General features: G+C 38.2%; 1 protein-coding gene across 2 annotated transcripts in view; it reads left to right on the forward strand.

Moving 5' to 3' along the window:
* Window positions 1–19,590, forward strand: part of EPRS1 (glutamyl-prolyl-tRNA synthetase 1) — a 78,137-nt gene that overhangs the window by 18,906 nt on the left and 39,641 nt on the right. The window contains exons 7-14 of one of the 2 annotated variants that reach the window (XM_009441507.5): window positions 2,578–2,704; window positions 3,377–3,569; window positions 5,310–5,481; window positions 7,591–7,824; window positions 8,733–8,817; window positions 9,299–9,358; window positions 9,661–9,681; window positions 16,862–16,972. In XM_009441507.5, coding sequence (XP_009439782.2) covers window positions 2,578–2,704; window positions 3,377–3,569; window positions 5,310–5,481; window positions 7,591–7,824; window positions 8,733–8,817; window positions 9,299–9,358; window positions 9,661–9,681; window positions 16,862–16,972 — 1,003 coding nt within the window. The remainder of the gene's footprint in view (window positions 1–2,577; window positions 2,705–3,376; window positions 3,570–5,309; window positions 5,482–7,590; window positions 7,825–8,732; window positions 8,818–9,298; window positions 9,359–9,660; window positions 9,682–16,861; window positions 16,973–19,590) is intronic. The other variant, XM_063791810.1, reaches the window with a different exon arrangement.

A 19,590-nucleotide genomic window follows, 5' to 3' on the forward strand; every position in this document is an offset into this window, starting at 1 on the left:
TTTATTTATTTTTTGTATTTTTAGTAGAGACAGAGTTCCGCCATGTTGGTCAGCCTGGTCTTGAACTCGCGACCTCAGGTGATCCGCCTGCCTTGGCCTCCCAAAGTGTCGGGATTACAGGCGTGAGCCACTGCATCTGGCCTACAGCCCTTTATTATATGTATAAAGTTTTGAATAGCCCTAAATATGTTGCATTGTAGTTGTTTGCATTAGCCTTTGTATATAAACCCTCCTTTTTTTTTTTTTTTTTTGACATAGCCTCGCACTGTTGTCCAGGCTGGAGTGCAGTGGCGCGATCTTGGCTCACTGCAACCTCCACCTCCCAGGTTCAAGCAATTCTCCTGCCTCATCCTCCCGAGTAGTTGGGATTACAGGCGCCCACCACCACGCCCAGATAATTTTTTTTTTTTTTTTTTGAGATGGAGTCTTGCTCTATCGCCCGGGCTGGAGTGCAGTGGCACATTCTTGGCTCACTGCAAGCTCCACCTCCCGGGTTCACGCCATTCTCCTGCCTCAGCCTCCCAAGTAGCTGGGACTACAGGTGCCTGCCACCACTCTCGGCTAATTTTTTTGTATTTTTTTTAGTAGAGACGGGGTTTCACCGTGTTAGCCAGGATGGTCTTGATCTCCTGACCTCGTGATCCACCTGCCTTGGCCTCCCAAAGTGGTGGGATTACAGACGTGAGCCACCGTGCCTGGCCAATTTTTGTATTTTTAGTAGAGACGGGGTTTCACCATGTTGGCCAGGCTGGTGTTGAACTCCTAACCTTGTGATCTGCCCGCCTCTGCCTCCCAAAGTGCTGGGATTACAGGCGTGAGCCACCATGCCCGGCCCAAGCCCTTCTTAAAGTTGAATCATTGATCTGGCATGCTAATGACTTTTTAAAACTTGATTGATTTGAAAATAATGTAAATTCATAAACTTTTATGAATTTTTATTTTATAAAATAATATAATTTCATAAACTTTTCCCCCTCCCATATGGATATCAACTGAGATCAAACCTGTGTGGGAAACCAGGTAACTGTCTTAAAACTGTACAACTGCTGGCCAAGGCAGGCGGGTCACAAGGTCAGGAGATCGAGACCATCCTGGCTAACACAGTGAAACCCCGTCTCTGCTAAAAATACAAAAAATTAGCCGGGCATGGTGGCGGGCACCTGTAGTATCAGCTACTTGGGAGGCTGAGGTAGGAGAATGGTGTGAACCTGAGAGGCAGAACTTGCAGTGAGCTGAGATCACGCCACTGCACTCCAGCCTGGGCGACAGAGCGAGAGTCCGTCTCAAAAAAAAAACAAACAAAACAACAACAACAAAAAAAACTGTACCTCTGCTGCCATCATTATAATATGAAACTAATACAAGTTGGTGAAAGCTGATTAAACTTCCTTGCTTCATGCCTTGTCAGCCCAATCAACTGTATTTCAACATAGTGGTGTAACATATTTTCTTTTACTCATGTACTTGATAGAAGGAGGGTGTTGATGTGTGATATTGTCAACAGTGTCTCTGATCTGTATTCTTCCTTACAATTGTCAGCTGCTCATAGGAACAGCAGAACAGTGTTTTTGTAGATTCTGATTCACTGAGTGTTGGTGCTGATGAGACCTTTGGGATTATTTAGTTAAAATTCTTTTATTTTTAATCTCCGTGACATGAGTTTACCTATATAACAAAACTTCACATGTACCCCTGAACCTAAAATAGAAGTTAAAAAATTAAAGTTAAAAAATAATCTTTTGGCTGGGTGCGGTGGCTCACGCCTGTAATCCCAGCACTTTGGGAGGCCAAGGCAGGCGGATCACGAGGTCAAGAGATCGAGACCATCCTGGCCAACATGGTGAAACCTCGTTTCTACTAAAAATACAAAAATTAGCTGGGCGTGGTGGCGCGTGCCTGTAGTCCCAGCTATTTGGGGGGCTGAGGCAGGAGAATCGCTTGAACCCAGGAGGTGGAGGTTGCAGTGAGCTGAGAACGTGCCACTGCACTCCAGCCTGGGCGACAGAGCGAGATTCCGTCTCAAAAAAAAAAAAACAACTTTTATTTTGGCATCTGAGAAAACCAAAGCCTAGAGAAGTAAAGCGGCTTTTACTAATTGTCGTGTGCTCTTTTCATTTAGTCATCACAGTGACAGTCTCAGAAGAGCTTCTCTCCAGTGGCATAGGTGGGCACCCAGTTCTCAGTAGTAGTAGGTCTTATTAAAGACAAACAGTGGAAGGTAGCGTTGGAAACAATTTTGAAGCAGCTTTACTTTAATTAAATGATCATTCTTTTTGATAAAAAGAAAAAGGAGAGTCTCCTTAAGGTTGCAATGTTTGTAAATACCTTGTCCCCTCTGTGAGATTTTACATTTGAAGTTGTTTCTTATAATTGTTTTATATATGGTATAGTCTTTTTTTTTTTCCTGTCAGGGTCAGATTTTCTATCACAGTACTTTTTGTTAGAAAATAAAATATGACTTGGGTACCAATTAGAAGGACTTTTGTTTAGTTCTCATCTCCTCAAAAAAAAAGGTTAAGTTTAAGTATTTAGTTAAAACATGTTAATGAGTTTCTTTGTGAAATGTTTTTGTTTTAGTTACTTACACATTGGGCATGCAAAAGCTGCTCTTCTGAACCAGCACTACCAGGTTAACTTTAAAGGGAAACTGATCATGAGATTTGATGACACAAATCCTGAAAAAGAAAAGGAAGATTTTGAGAAGGTAATTAAAAGTGTAGTGATGACCCTTTGCCAGAAAAGTGAATTAAAGTTACAGGATTACCTAATACCTTCATGGTATGAAAATAAATTTTGTTCTCATAGCTGCTTTTTTCCCTATCTATATATTCCATATCTGAGACCTAAGCCAAGAAATGTCGAGCTCCCATACCAAAAAACTTAAGAGTTATTTTTCCTTTCCCCAGTTATAGAGTTTACCTGAATGATATGTTTTCCTATAATACCAATTTATTAAATGGTCACTGGAGGCAGGTTTTTTGGTCATATAATCTTAAGTTTATGAATGAAATAAACACTAAGTAGGTATTGGAAAATGTGAAGGTTTCCTAGCCTCTTATCTTTATTCAGAAGTATGGCAGTGTATTCAAAGAGAGGGCAAATGATTGTCAGTTCTCCCAGTAATGACCAGCTTTTCCAAAGTAAATGGAAAACTCCATCGTGAGATCAGCTTTCTCAGCTGGAAATTTGGAGGCTAATATGAGTATCTATCTGTTTTTTCTTTTTTGATCTAATATCATGTAACTTCCACAACCATTTTCAGGCTAAATAAGACTGATGGTCTATATTACATTTGCTTAAATGCAGTATCAAGGGTTGAAAATGCACGAAAAAATGCAAAAGATATACTGATGGTTATTTTGGTTTCTTACTACAGGTTATCTTGGAAGATGTTGCAATGTTGCATATCAAACCAGATCAATTTACTTATACTTCAGATCATTTTGAAACTATAATGAAGTATGCAGAGAAGCTAATTCAAGAAGGGAAGGCTTATGTGGATGATACTCCTGCTGAACAGATGAAAGCAGAACGTGAGCAGAGGATAGAATCTAAACATAGAAAAAACCGTAAGCCACATTGTTTTATATTTTAATTGATTATATTGTGCTTCTTTAGTAGAATGTGATTTCTTTTTTGTGAAAGCTGCTAGTTTTTTTGTTTGTTTGTTTGTTTTGAGAAGGAGTCTCGCTCTGTTGTCTGGGCTGGAGTACAATGGCGCGATCTCGGCTCACTGCAACCTCCGCCTCCCAGGTTCAAGTGATTCTTCTGCCTCAGCCTCCCAAGTAGCTGGGATGACAGGCGTGCGCCACCACACCTTGCTAATTTTTGTATTTTTAGTAGAGACGGGGTTTCACCATATTGGCCAAGCTGGTCTCGAATTCCTGACCTTGTGATCTGCCTGCCTTGGCCTCCCAAAGTGCCGGGATTACAGGCATGAGCCACCGTATCTGGCAAAAGCTGCTACTTTAAATACATTTGGGTATATGACTCATTTGTCTTAGAAATCTTTTTTCTTCCTCTATCTTTATGTTCTTGTTATTTTATTAACATCACAACTGCATGTGAATATGCCCTTAGTATCTCACTTATTATGTGTAGTCTTTTGCATTGTATTCATTCAATTTGAAGGATTCCTTCTGCAACATTTTACAGTTTTCTTACTTTAAATACTTAGCCTTTCTATAATACAATGTTTGATGATAATTTTGTCAACCAAGTCTTCCTTTTGGCATGTGGGTAAATATGAATATAATATATAGTACAAGCTCAGTACTAACCTGTATCTCTGAAATATCACTTGACTGAAGAGCATATCTTTCTTATTCATGGCTTCTCTCCTGAACTTCTAAATTGGGTGATTTTCATTCTGTAATTATGTTGTCAGAACTTCACTATAATTAAACCTGGAGTGCCACATTTGGGAAGTATTAGTAAATTAAAATAGTTATAATGAGTCTTTTTTATTTTGAAAAGGTTTTCTACATTTTCAGAGGTGGCTAACCAATGGACTTTTAGACCTATCTTGATTATTTGAGGGCAAGTGTCTTACATTTCTAGTAGCTTCCACAGAAAATTATTGTTTAACAGTTTGTATGCATACAGGGCAGGTTTTTGCTAGATATTGTGATATAGAGGGAACCATAGCCACTTGGAATATAGAGTCCTTTTTTCTGGTATTAAACTCTTTTCTTTCCTGTGTCACTGTTTTCTATCACCTCTTATTTTCTTGGATCCAAGAGTGTCCTGCTTCTCATTGGGATGATGAAGGGGCTTTCAGGGAGCCCATGAGCTCAGACTCTCAACCTGAGCTGTGTTCTTTAGATAGGCACGGTCTGTAGTGCCAATGCCTGTGGGACCTTAGGGCCGGACCAAACCATTCTGTCCCTTAGGCATGAGGTGGCAAAATAAGAATGCTTCTGCTTTAAAGGCAGAATGTTAAATTTCAAGGAGATGAGAAGAGAAGGGGCTGGCCCATTGTGCCATGATGGGAAGGGAAACACTAGGTGAGCGGAGCCTTCAGGCCTTGTACTTTTTCTTATGCTTAATTGATACCACATGAGTGGAATGTATTGATGTTACCTTTTCTAAAACGTATTTGTATTTGCTAAATGTATTGTGAAACTTCTTTCATTAAAAAATGACGCATTTGCTCTTGGTACTGGATACTGGAAATATTACAGTGTTTTTAAACTAACACAGGGTGGTTATAAAACAAGAACATGAAAATTTATATCAAATTATAGCACTATGAGAATAATTTGAATTTAACCAGATTAGTGAACCGTAATATAATTATCATTTTATAGCTATTGAGAAGAATCTACAAATGTGGGAAGAAATGAAAAAAGGGAGCCAGTTTGGTCAGTCCTGTTGTTTGCGAGCAAAAATTGACATGAGTAGTAACAATGGATGCATGAGAGATCCAACCCTTTATCGCTGCAAAATTCAACCACATCCAAGAACTGGAAATAAATACAAGTAAGTATATCTCCTTCAATATGCTAGGTAGCCTTCTGTGCTTTTGTTTTGATCTTCTTTAAACATGGAGTACAAGCAAAATAGTCAAGAAACCTGGCCTTTTGTTCATCCATGGGTTCACTGGCTGGTGGCCTTCTGTAAGGGCATGTAGCCTTTCACGGGCCGTTTACTCACCTGTCAATTAAGGTTCTACCACATTATTTCTAAGATCACTTCCATCTATGAAAGTCCTGAGTCTGACTAGAGTTGCTTTTTTTGTATTGATTAGGTATACTGTGATGTACATCTTTAGGTGAAGATACTTTGCTTCCTGTAATAAACTTTGAGTCTACTTTGCACAAATTGATTCCTAAAAGTAATAGTATTGAAAACTTCCAGAAATATGAACAATACAAGAAAGTAACATGTGTTTAGATTAGTTTTCAATGTGGATTTGTAGGTTAACGAATCTTTGTTTTAAATGGACCTTTTCCAAAAAAAAACCCTACTTTATAAAATAAATCATAAAAAATATTTTTTAATACTTTGAAGAAGCGTACTACACATAAATGCTGAATTAAAATTTCTGAAGAGAATGGTAAATGTAAATGATTACTTGGTTAGCTGATGTGACTTACTTTAAACTCATGGGTGCTGACATGTCTGTCCATATATAGACAAATACACGTGATTATATGTGCATACATATCATTTTTCTCAGGATTACTCCTTGTTTTACTAAGCAAATCCTTTCAATACATTTGGAAAAGTGACTTTGGATACACATTTTCAGTATCAAATAATTGCAAAGCATAATGCATTAGCATCTTAATCAAGTTGTATCTTAAAAGTTATAATATATAATGGCTGGGCACAGTGGCTCATGCCTGTAATGCCAACACTTTGGGAGTCTGAGGCAGGAAGCTCTCTTGAGGCTAGGAGTTTGAAACCAGCGTGGGAAACATAGCAAGAACCTGTCTCTACCAAAAAATAAATTAAAAAAAAAAACTAGCCAGGTATGGTGGCACGCTTCAGTAGTTCTAGCTGCTTGGAAGACTGAGGCAAGAAGATTGCTTCAGTCCAGGAGTTCAAGGTTACAGTGAGTTGTGATCATGCCACTTCACTCCAGCCTGAGCAACAGAGTGAAACCCTGTCTCTAGACAAACAAAAAGGAAAGCATTGGTTGGGTGCAGTGGCTCATGCCTGTAATACCAGCACTTTGGGAGGCCTTGGTGGGTGGATCACTTGAGGCCAGGAGTTTGAGACCAGCCTGGCCAACATAGTGAAACCCCATCTCTACTTTAAAACAAATACAAAAATTAGCGGGGCATGGTGGCGCATGCCTGTAATCCCATCTATACCCGGGAGGCTGAGAATCACTTGAACCCAGGAGGCGGAGGTTGCACTGAGCTGAGATCGCACCGGTGCACTCTAGCCTGGGTAAAAGAGCGAGACTGTCTCCAAAAAAAAGAAAGAAAGCATAATGCACTTATATATATATATATATATATATATATATATATATATATATAAATTCAAATTGATACTGCATGTAAATTGTATACATTATCTTAGTCAGAAACTGTTTTTTAGACTATTTCATCTTAAATGTAATTTTGACCTAATGATTTTCTGGTCTTCTGTCGGTTTTTTTTTTTTACACAGTGAATGGAGCACTGTTTTTGAGTGTGTTTGAGTACTTTTAAGACTTTTAGGGATTTACTTGAGTAAGGGATTACTCAGAGTGAGACTCCGTCTCAAAAAAAAAGATGTTCAAAAGCTAAATTTCCTTAAAATTATTACAGGTATTGTTTATTGCTTCCTACCATGTTATACATTGGCCATTACAGAAATATTATGATTATACAATTTGCCAAGCCAATACCTAATTTTGTATTAGATTGCAAATTTGCTTTTTTGTTTGACTGCTAAGTTGACAACTGACTCATTGTTCTCAAAGGCTGATAATGTTTTGATACACTTTGAGTATTAAGTCATAAAACCTTTTGGTTTTTAAGAATCTCTTAACTTGTAAAGAATTACATTTTAAATTAGTATTGTTGTTTATAATGCTTAATCTAAGAGGGAAAGGGTAAAATGTTTTATTTATTTTATTTTCTTTTTTTCTAGTGTTTATCCAACATATGATTTTGCCTGCCCCATAGTTGACAGCATCGAAGGTGTTACACATGCCCTGAGAACAACAGAATACCATGACAGAGATGAGCAGTTTTACTGGATTATTGAAGCTTTAGGCATAAGAAAACCATATATTTGGGAATATAGTCGGCTAAATCTCAACAACACAGTGCTATCCAAAAGAAAACTCACATGGTTCGTCAATGAAGGACTAGTAGATGGATGGTATGTTTAATGTTACTTAGAATTGACAAGAAGTAAGGACATAGTAGATCAGTGATTTTTAAACTGCTTGAGAGATAGGGAAGGTGATTGGGAGGAGGGGGAATGGGTAGGCCTATAGAATTCCTGATTCTTATCTTCTTCTCAGCCAGTGCATTAGGGCTTCCCCTTCTTGTTTTAATGCCACAAATAATGGAGTGCCCACTGGGGATCATGGAATGAAAAACACACATGAGGGCACATCCTCTGCAGGTCTTAGCATTTAATAGAAGAACAGTTTTGACTTTCTGGTTCTTGGTATATTTGGTTACTGATCTCTACTCTCTGCTGAGGCTGAGGTTTTTCTTTTTGGCTAGGTCCCAAGAAGGTTAAAATACCCTTGAGTCGAAGTGAAGATGTGAAAGTTTATCTTGAGCTCCATGAAAAGGGTATTACTGCATACTTACTGAGGTTTGCAGATCCCTGCAGAATATTAATTTCCTACATATATTTTTGTTTTATTCCAAAGGGCTTTATAAAGTATATTCATATGTGAATGACAGGATACCATCTTTTTTCTGATTCTTGTGGTCCTATGTGGAATAGGGACCTTGAAAATGTTTGATAAATAAAAATGTATGAATGCATGGGATTTCCATATTTGAAAATGTCACCATTGTGTCTTTTTTTTCAAATGTGCTTCTACTGTTTCCAGTAGTGCATTTATTTTACTGCAGTATTTGACAGGTCAGCAGTTATCCTGTTCCTTGAACTTGGGCTCACTAGTATTGCATACTACCTAATTAGTATAACTAGCTCTTAGACAAATGTTTAACAAGCTGAATATGATTTATTATTCATTAAGTATCTTCTACTCTCCACATCTACACATTACAAAATTTCCTTGGTACTTAAAATTTACATATTTCCAGGGATGACCCAAGATTTCCTACGGTTCGTGGTGTACTGAGAAGAGGGATGACAGTAGAAGGACTGAAACAGTTTATTGCTGCTCAGGTGCGTTACAGTTTCTTTTCCAGCTTGTCTGTTTGAAATTTCAGGTACTTCTATTACTGTCCCTTTAGTCTTTATTATCTCTGTTGTTCTTTCTATTCCTTGTTTGTGCCTTATGATCCAAGGGCAGATTTTTTTTTTTTTTTTAAAACAAACTTTTTTTTTTTTAAAGTTTATCACTGCTTATAATAGTGAAAAATTGAAAATGTCCTAAACTCCTAAGCTAGATTTGGAGAAAGGCAGCTGAAGTATTTTTAGCAGTGAATTATATGACTTGACTGTGAGCAGTCTGTAGACTGAACCTTTACAGTGAACTGTTAAGGGTAACCAAATTAGTTTGTATACACTGAGTTTTATATTTCACTAGAAGTAAACTTGAAAGTATCGAGTTTTTTTTTTTTTCTAAACATGCTTAGCATGAAATAAAGGCAAAGTTCTAATTAATACTGCTTGCCCTTAAAATCATGTTGTTATTGTTTTTTAGGGCTCCTCACGTTCAGTCGTGAACATGGAGTGGGACAAAATCTGGGCGTTTAACAAAAAGGTATGTATTTTAACTCTCTGTCTTCTTTTCTCATGCTTAAGTCCCAAATAATGTACAAGTAGAAGTCATTACTGTGCTCATGGTAGAGAAAAGTTTGTGAAGAATATTAACATTTTGCAGACTTTCAGGAAAATGGAATGTTTTCCTTTTTTAAATACATGAAGAGCATTAATTAAGCCTATTAACTATTCCAAATAAGTAACAATAATTGAAACAAACAAACTTGGAATTATGGGGAACAGTAATATTTTTTTCCTTAAATTTTTTATGAACACTCTGCATTTCATTTTTCTGCTTTCAAGCTGCGAGCTCTCTGTAAGAAGGTATTACTTAATGCTTTTATTTGCCTTAAACATAGCTTTTAGCATATTACATGTTAAAACCTGAGATGTTATATGGCTTTGAAGCACAATCACATTTATATAAAAGACTTGCTTATACAAACGCATTGAAAATGCATTATTCCTAGTGTTAAAAACCATGTCCTCTGGTTTTCTTAGTGCCAAGGGGAATATTGGGATAACTCTATTCTACCCCATTCCCTTGTGTGCTGAGAGGACATAGAATTCTAAAAGTATATATTTCATTGAGTTGTATTGAAGTTTCATTAATTACAGTTCCTTTGTCTTACTGAATCCAGCTTTTTTTTTTTTTTAACTGTTTCTTAACTGAAAGTCAAATGAGGAACATTGCCTATTGACATTGTTAATTACTAATTGGAAAGCAGATGCTTGGACACTATAATAAGGCAAATCATTCAAATGCCATGTTTTAAATTATGGTTTCTGTGATTGTGTTCTGTAAATTCTTATTTGGGATTGCTGCTTGATGGTGCTGATGTCTTGCCTCAAGATATAGTTGCTTGTTTCGCATGTGTCTTGAATTTGTTTTATTTTGGTCTTTCGTGTTTAGTTTTTGATACATAAAGGAATTGTTAATTGGTTCTTTCTGTTGCTGCAGTTACTAATAATAAATATGAGTAGAATTTGCTGGCAAAGTTAACATTGGTGTACTTTTCATTAACAATACAATTTTTACTGATTTTAAGTTTTAATAAAGTTAAACATGGACACTTCAGATATCTGAAATATATTTTACTATAGTCAAATAGTTCTGTAGGGTCTGTTAAGATGAACAACACATTCCTCTCTCTATCTTCTTTCATAGTCTCCCTGGAGAAAGCACTTTCATCTCTTCTAGATAGTTCTTTTGGTATTTATTACTTATATTTCTTTTTTTTTGAGATAGAGTCTTGCTGTCGCCCACGGTGGAGTGCAATGGCGCAGTCTAGGCTCACTGCAACCTCCGCCTCCCGGGTTCAAGCGATTCTCCTGCCTCAGCCTCTTGAGTAGCTGGGACTACAGGCATGTGCCACCATGCCTGGCTAATTTTTGTATTTTTAGTAGAGATGGGGTTTTACTGTGTTCGCCAGGCTGGTCTCAAACCCCTGAACTTGCGATCCGCCCACCTCTGCCTCCCAAAGTGCTGTGATTACAGGCGTGAGCCACTGTGTCCGGCCTATTGCTTATATTGCTGAATGAAATATATGTGTTACTACTTTTTTAGCTATGTTTAGACATATTAGTTGACTTCCCCTGATGGAAGATAAATAATTTGACCTTTTACTTTTTCTCCTAACTTTTTGGTTTGCTTGTAGTTGATTGTCTTGCTTTGTCTCTCCCTCTCATTTGCTTATTTTTTGTTTCTTTTTGTTTTTGTTTTTCTGTTAAAAAAAAAAAAAAAAAAAGCCAGGTTCTCATGCCTCTACTCCCAGCAGTTCAGAAGGCCAAGGTAGGAGGATTGCCTGAGCCTGGGATTTTGAGACCAGCCTAGACAACATAGTGATACCCCATCTCTCCAAAAAAAAAAAAAAAAAAAAAAAAATTAGCTAGGCCTGGTCGTGCATGCTTGTAGTTCTAGCTACTTGGGAGGCTGAGGTGGGAGGATCACTTGAGCCCAGGAGGTCAAGGCCGCAGTGAGTCCTGATCACACCACTGCAATCCAGGCTGGGTGACAGGGTGAGACTCTGTCTCAAAAGAAAAAAAAAAAGAAAATTAATTTTTTTTTCCTCTCCCCACCCCTGTGTACTCTTTTTTTCTTTTCTTTTTTTTTTTTTTGTAGCGGAATCTCACCCTGTTACTTAGGCTGGAGTGCAATGGCACGATCTGGGCTCACTGCAACCTCCACCTCCCGGGTTCAGATGATTCTCCTGCCTCAGCCTCCCGAGTAGCTGGGATTACAGGCACCCACCACCACACCCAGCTAATTTTTGTATTTTTAGTGGAGACGGGGTTTTGCCATGTTGGCCAGGCTGGTCTCGAACTCCCGACCTCGTGATCCGCCCACCTCAGCCTCCCGGAGTTCTGGGATTACAGGTGTGAGCCACCAAGCCCCCCTGCACACTTTTCTGTCTCCACAAGATGTGCAAATTTCCCACCAAGATATTCAGATGCCTTAGGTATACTTTCAGTTTCATTTTGGAGACATTTGCCAGAGCCTTCTGTGCTGCTCTGTAACCTGATTTGGATTCATGGCCCATTGGTTTCTGAAGCATAGCTATCTTCCTAGGTCTCTTCAGCATCTTCCTAGGGATTCCCTTTGCTTTTATTCTGTAATGGACATTACAGAACATTGCCCCATTCTTGGATCTTCTTTTTTTTTTTTTATATTACCTTCATGCTTTCCTGAAGGTAATACGTTATTCTTTGGAGACTCAGTCCAGCTCCCTGACAAGGGGAGGATGGGATGAAGAAAATTTTGAAACCTTGTACCTGACCTGTGTTTTTAGTCTGAAATTTCATGATGATAGGCCATGGTGAGGGTCTGTTTTCATCCGCATCATTGGAAGAACATGTGACTTCCAGTCTGGAAACTCATTCCTTCAGTTCTGGGAAATTTTCTTGAATTCTCTCCCTTTCCCTTTCCCTTTCCATCTTTTATTTTCTTTCTCTTGTCTTTTCTTTTCTCTTTTGTTTTATTTTTTTCTGAGACGGAGTCTCACTCTGTCGCCCAGGCTGGAATGCAGTGGCACGATCTCGGCTCACTGCAACCTCTGCTGCCTGGGTTCAAGCAATTCTACTGCCTCAGCCTCCTGAGTAGCTGGGATTACAGGCTTCTGCCACTGCACCTGGCTAAGTTTTGTAGCTTTAGTAGAGGCGGGGTTTCATCATCTCAGCCAAGCTGGTCTTGAACTCCTGACCTCTTGATCCACCCGCCTCAGCCTCCCAAAGTGCTGGGATTACAGGTGTGTGCCACTGTGCCCGGCTTTGAATTCTTTTTCTTTCTTCTCTATTGTGTATTTCTTCTCCTGGAACTCTTCTTGGGAAGAATGTTGGGCCTCTTGGACTGGTACTCTCGTTTCGTGTTCTGTCTTATTTTCCTTCTTGTCTTTTAGTTTATCACAGATCTACTTAATTTTTATCTTCCCACCTTTCTGTTGAATTTTATTTATGCTACTATAGTTCCAGTGTTTCTCTTGTTCTCTGAATTTTCAAAATAACTCCCTATTCTTGTTTCATGGTATTAATAGTAGGGTTTTCTGCAGAGTAGTGTCTCTTCTCCCCAATTTGTTTATTTTGGTTTCTTTCACGTTAAAGGTATTTCTCAGATGTCTGGTTAGAGCCTTGGTTATCTGCTTATGTTTAATGTGGGGAAATAAAGAGTGATTGGAAGCCTGAAGAATGAGAGTTGGGCTTTCAACTGAGCTTCACTGTACAATGATCTGGCTGGGCTAGTTTGTTGGAGAAATTCCATGTCAGTAATTTTATATCTTTTCTCAAGGATTAGGCAGTTTTCCCAGAGGGGCTTCATTGAATCGCCTTCCTGAAGTGTGAAGACCTGGCTGCCAGGCTTTGGAGCCAAATGGGGGAAGACTGCTGAGGGTTTTATAAATCTACTATCATACATTCACTTATTCCCGTTGTCTCTCGTGCAGTACCCTTTCCTTTGGCTCTTTCTGGTATCTGCCAGAATCTAGATACCCTCTTATTCACAGAGTAAACTTCCAATCTTTTGTCAAGGTAGGGGAGAGGCAGTTGCCTGGTTGTATGGAGTGGGGAGGGGATGCTTCTGTGTTTTTCAGCTTCCAGAATTTTGTTGCTGTTATCTTTTTTTTTTTTTTTTGAGATGGAGTCTCGCTCTGTCACCCAGGCTACCGTGCAGTGGCGTGATCTTGGCTCACTGCAATCTCTGCCTCCTGGGTTCAAGCAGTTCTCCTGCTTCAGCCTCCCGAGTAGCTGGGATTACGTGTGCCTGCCACCACGCCCAGCTAATTTTTGTATTTTTAGTATAGACAGGGTTTCACCATGTTGGCCAGGCTGGTCCCGAACTCCTGACCTCAGGTGATCCGCCCACTTCGGCCTACCAAAGTGCTGGGATTACAGGCGTGAGCCACCGTGCCCAGCCTTCTCTTCTTTTATTATATTAATCCTTCTGGATTTGTTCCTTTAAACAAAACAAAACCTTTCATTTCTTTTAAGTTGGGGGTTGGGAAAGAGTGAAAGTTGATGAGTATTTTCAGTCTGCCTTTTTTCTCCTAAATCCTGTGAGATCTTTAATCATTAAACACCATCTTTAAAACATAGCATTGTTTTTAGTCAACTGGTAGTAAAAAGGAAATCATTGTGATCATTACTTTTTGTTTCTATTGCTGGCCTTCATGATGTCTTCATACACTGAAACCCATTCCCTTCAACTCTTGAGGTACATACCCCTCTTATTTAGAGTTCATGGCACTCTCAATCTCTAATTACTGCTTTGTTGTTTTCTAGCTTGCTCTGTCTTTCTTCTCAAGCTCTGCAGGTAAGATTTAAGTGAAGCATCAGTGAACTAAATTTAGCGCCGTGGAGTTGTGAAGTAAGTGTTACTGGCAGAGCTGAATCATCATTCTTTGGACATTCTCCTACTCTTCACTAACTTAGCGTTTTTTTTTTTTCAAAGCAGGTTCTGTTTTTAAAAAAATAAGCTAGATTTATTTGCATGATTCTTTGGAGAAAGAGCCTTATTTTAGGAGTGAATTGTACGTGGTAAAGAAAAGAAGGGAGAAATGGATGAAGGGGAAAGAGATGTGGAGTGATTAGTTATCTCAATATCCCTTTGACAATACCGTGATCCTTGTTTTCTCAGCCTGAGTTTTCATCTTGATAGGAAACTAGTACTTTATTTTTCTGTATCATAGTTAAATGGAATATATCTATAAATAGTTTTTTCCTTGATAGTGGTAGGAGACATTTCAAGAGCTTACTTTGCATTAACCTCACTAGTTTTCTTCTTGCTTTTATTTAAGTGTTAAGATTTTAAGTTTTCAGTCAAGGCAGAAGAGTCACAGGTTTAAGATGTTCATTTTAGAGCTGTTGTCAATCTCTATGAACCCTTATTGACTGCTTTAGTTTTAAAATGTATGTATTTCAGTAGTATAATATAATTTTTCCCAACTCTCATCTCAACCCCTTGCATCTGTTCCCAGCTAATAAAGTATGTAGAGACTTCTCTCCCCACTCCACAAATCAGGAGACTTCCTTCCAGTGAAAGTTTTCTTGAAAATTAAACCCCAATAAATAAAACAAAAACATAGCTGTTCTGGTTGAAGTATGTGAAGGGGATCTGGAGGCCCTCTGGTCCTTCCCCCTCCACTTAGTGCTACCAGAATTAAACCCCAATAAATAAAACAGAAACATAGCTGTTCTGGTTGAAGTATGTGAAGGGGATCTGGAGGCCCTCTGGTCCTTCCCCCTCCACTTAGTGCTACCAGAATTAAACCGCAATAAATAAAACAAAAACTTAGCTGTTCTGGTTGAAGTATGTGAAGGGGATCTGGAGGCCCTCTGGTCCTTCCACCTCCACTTAGTGCTACCAGGGCACCTCTTTGAAATATTTAGGACTCTTTGGAGTAATTTGAAAACCACTGATCCAGAGACTTTTAGAATTGCATATTTTTAGAGCTAAAAATACCTTTTAAGTCTTTGAATCCAAGTTTCCCAAATATGCCTGATCCTAACCATCCTATGGAATGCTTGTTAAAAATTAGATTTCTGAAATTTACTTCAGACCAAGTTGTCTCAGAATCTGTGCTAACAACTGCCCCAAGTGGTGATTAAAATTAGTCAAGTATAGGAAACATCCTTCTGCTCCTTTTGGCAGCGGAGGAAACAGCTGCAATGAACTAAGTTTCTTAGGCAGGGTTGTCTAGTTTTAGCTTTTTTAAAGAAATTATATCTTACTGACTTAAATACTGAACTGAGTAGTCAGTCACGAATTAAATCTTTGATTATTCCAGCCCAGTAGAAGCTGAAAGGAGAAATCCTTAGCTAGTAAGAATGAACTTTAAGCCTCAAGGAAGGAATGAAACAGTAAACTTGAGAAAGGCTGGTACTGATTTAGTATTAGCATGAAATATAAGCAGATGAGGATTAGCAGATGAGGAGAAGTTAAATAGCTTTTCAAACTTTGCGTGAATGACCTCTCTGAGGATGGCTTCCTCTCTGAGTTCATTCAGAATTTCCACGATATCATTCTTTTTAGAAGCTGAAAACTACCTTCAACACTGACAAAAAAACCAACCCAATAATGGCAACAATGGAAAAATAAAAACAAATTTAATTATACCACTGTTTTCTGCATTCTTCTAATGAGAAAAAATAACTTCCATTACTTAGCTGTTTGACTCTGCTTTCATCTACATTTTTCTCACATGTGCTTTATATATAGTGTCTAAACATTGCTCTTGTGATTGGTCATCATGACTAATTTTACACTGAACAGTGAAGTGAGAAAAATACATCAGCTCCAGAAGGGGATGCTACTGATGATTTGGAAGTAGAATAGGTTACAGCATAATGTGTATGACCATTTATTCAGGCAATCTGCAAATATTTATTGATTACCTATATGAGACAGACCCTAGCTAGGTACTGGGAATATACTGAGAATATACTGGTCTATATATACTGGCCTCTACATATAGCATGTAAACCAGTAGAAATGTCATTTATACTTTTAATCTATAGAATTGCCTTATTATAGTGACCGAATGCTATTCTGCTTTTGATGGTGATGTGTTACCCTAACACTGATTAAAGAAAACAATACTGAAACAAAAATATCCGTATTCTCTTAAAATGGACTTGTCCAAACTATAAAATTGAATATCACATTTACCTTTAGGATTAAGATATAACCCCACTGGAAAACTTTTCCTTGCCTTCTAATACCAGATTTTAAAATTATTTTCAAAATAACTCTAATATTATGCTTTAATTGGTTTCTTTTCACCTGCCAGTAGCTATTCTTGTGAAAGAAGTCTAAATCCTTCATGTAGTCTTGGTTTACAGTTGTTTCTCTTTTTTCTGCTTAATGGTAAATATCAGAAAAGAGTTAACAGTTGAAAAAAAATTAGTAAATGCAGTAACAAGAAAGCCAGTTAGTATTCCTGTGCTATTATTTATTTTGCTTATGGCGCTCTGTAAGATATCGCAGTGTTTTAACATGAGGATGTATTTGTTGCAGGTTATTGACCCAGTGGCTCCACGATATGTTGCATTACTGAAGAAAGAAGTGATCCCAGTGAATGTACCTGAAGCTCAGGAGGAGATGAAAGAAGTAGCCAAACACCCAAAGGTCACTCTTACAGTTTCACCAATGTGTTTCTCTCTGTTAAAAGAAGGAGCAGGAAATAAAAAGGAAAATGTGCTTTCATGGCAGTGGCATGATTTTGAGATGATTTTCTTTCTTTCTTTCTTTTTTTTTTTTTTTGAGACGGAGTCTTGCTATGTCTCCAGGCTGGAGTGCAGTGGGGCGATCTCGGCTCACTGCAACCCCTGCCTCCCGGGTTCACGCCATTCTCCTGCCTCAGCCTCCTGAGTAGCTGGAATTACAGGTGCCTGCCACTACGCCTAGCTAATTTTCGTATTTTTAGTGGAGATGGGGTTTCACCATGTTGGCCAGGTTGGTCTCAATCTCCTGACCTCGTGATCTGCCTGCGTCGGCCTCCCAAAGTGCTGGAATTACAGGCGTGAGCCACTGCGCCCGGCTGAGATGATTTTCTATTCAACATTGTCAGGATTTGATACTAATCGAAGTAAATCTTTTTTGGATTTTTTGCCTTAAAAAAGTTTATTTTAGTAACAATCCACAGTACATCACACACAACTGTTATGCTCAGTTGGTGCTTATTTTTTATTGTGTAGAGTTAGCATATTAGTGTGTAATAAGAATTTATCTCTTCCTAGAGTAATCCTGAAAGATGAGTTATAATTCAAGCTCCTATCTTTATATGGAATCTGAAGTGCATTCTCTATTAACTAGGGTATTCCCTGTCACCTTTGTCTTTAAGCCAAAACATTAGACCTACTACTGTTGAATCACAGCTTGACTTCAGAGTCTCTTACACTGTCATTTCCTCTGTTTGGAAAGTATAAGTGAAGGGTCCATCTAAATTCTGAATAGAATTTTTTTTTTTTTTTTTTTGGCTCACTGCAACTTCTGCCTCCCGGCTTCAAGTGATTCTCATGCCTTAGCCTCCTGAGTAGCTTGGATTACAGGTGTGCGCCACTACACCCAGCAATGTTTGTATTTTTAGTAGAGATGGGGTTTTGCCATGTTGGCGGCCAGGCTGGTCTTGAACTCCTGGCCTCAAATGATCTGCTTGCCTCGTCCTCCCAAAATACTGGGATTATAGGCATGAGCCACTGTGCTCAGCCCTGAATAGAAATCTTAAATACAAGTACCATAGAGTACTTTTTTGTTAAGCTGTGGTCATCCCAGATCCTTATGACTGCTTAGTTGACAATTTTGAAGCAAAATAAGATTTTTTTAAAAAAAATTTTGAAATGGGCCTTGCTCTGGTGCCCAGGCTGGAGTGCAGTGGCCTGATCTCAGCTCACTGCATCCTCTATCTTGGTCTCAAGTGATCCTTCCACCTCAGCATCCTGAATACCTGGGACTACAGGTTCATGTCACCATATCTGGCTCATTTTTGTACTTTTTTGTAGAGACAGGTTTAGACCATGTTGCCAAGGCTGGTATTTGTAGAGGCAGGGTTTCACCATGTTGCCCAGGCTGGTAAAAGAGTTGTTTTATTTCAGCTTTACAAGTTGTCTATAAATAACTTTATTATATACTGAAAATTACGTTCACAGACTAACGCATATACTAGTAGCCAAGCTTATAACTGTGTTCGTAGACTAACTCACATATAAGATGATGTGCATTGCAAAGAGCTATACATATTCTAAATTGTAGCTTTATATGATTGTCTTCCCATGTACGTCATTATCTACTTTTTAATTTTAAAGATTTGAATCCTAATAAGATTTGGGGTGCGCGTTTAGTTGATTGGTTTGGCTTTGTCTTTCTTTATATCTGATTGTTTTGACCAGGTAAGTAGTAGTATCTGACCTGCCATATCACCTACCATACAGTTAGTATAAATCTGAAGCATATTGAATATTTTAAAATTTGAATCATGAGAATAAAAGTTTTGAAGGGTGCTTATTTTTTAAAAGACAATTGTGGTCTGATAGTTTAGATTAAATTACTAGGTTGGTGGCTCATGCCTGTAATCCTAGCACTTTGAGAGGTGGAGGTGGGAAGATCATTTGAGGCCAGGAGTTCAAGACCAGCCTGGTCAACATAGCAAGACTCTGTCTCTACGAAAAATAAAAAAATTAGCCAGGCATTATGGTTCATGCTTATAATCTCAGAGGTAGGTGGATCACTTGAGCTCAGGAGTTCAAGGCTGCAGTGAGCTATGATTATACCACTGCACTCCAGCCTGGGTGACTGATCAAAACCCTACCTCAAATAAAATTTAAAAAATTAAATTACTAAGTACTGCTCATTGTTAAAAATAAGAACTAATTGTTAAGGAAGCACACTCTTAAATTGTGACTGGATTACTCAGTTTGCTCTGTGGAATTTTCATTATAACATTTCCGTCGCAAATTATTTTTTATTTAGCCTGTCAGTATTCTATTCTGAGCTTAGTATGTTATCTGTTGTTAAAACATACTGATTTTTCTGAAATGCATTGGTGAGTTCATTGAACAGTTGTTAAACACATGCTGGTTAATGTTTATTTCAAAAGATCTTCTTACTTTTTTTTTTTAATTCTGCCAAATAAAAACTGAAATTATGGCGTTCTTTTTATTCTCCGCATCTCTTTTTCTTTCCATATCATACACACTGGAAAGGCAGAAAATTTACTTATCTATATCTATATAGATAATACTTTCTTT

The sequence above is a fragment of the Pan troglodytes genome, chromosome 1, assembly GCF_028858775.2.
Source record: "Pan troglodytes isolate AG18354 chromosome 1, NHGRI_mPanTro3-v2.0_pri, whole genome shotgun sequence".
Lineage (NCBI taxonomy): Eukaryota > Metazoa > Chordata > Mammalia > Primates > Hominidae > Pan > Pan troglodytes.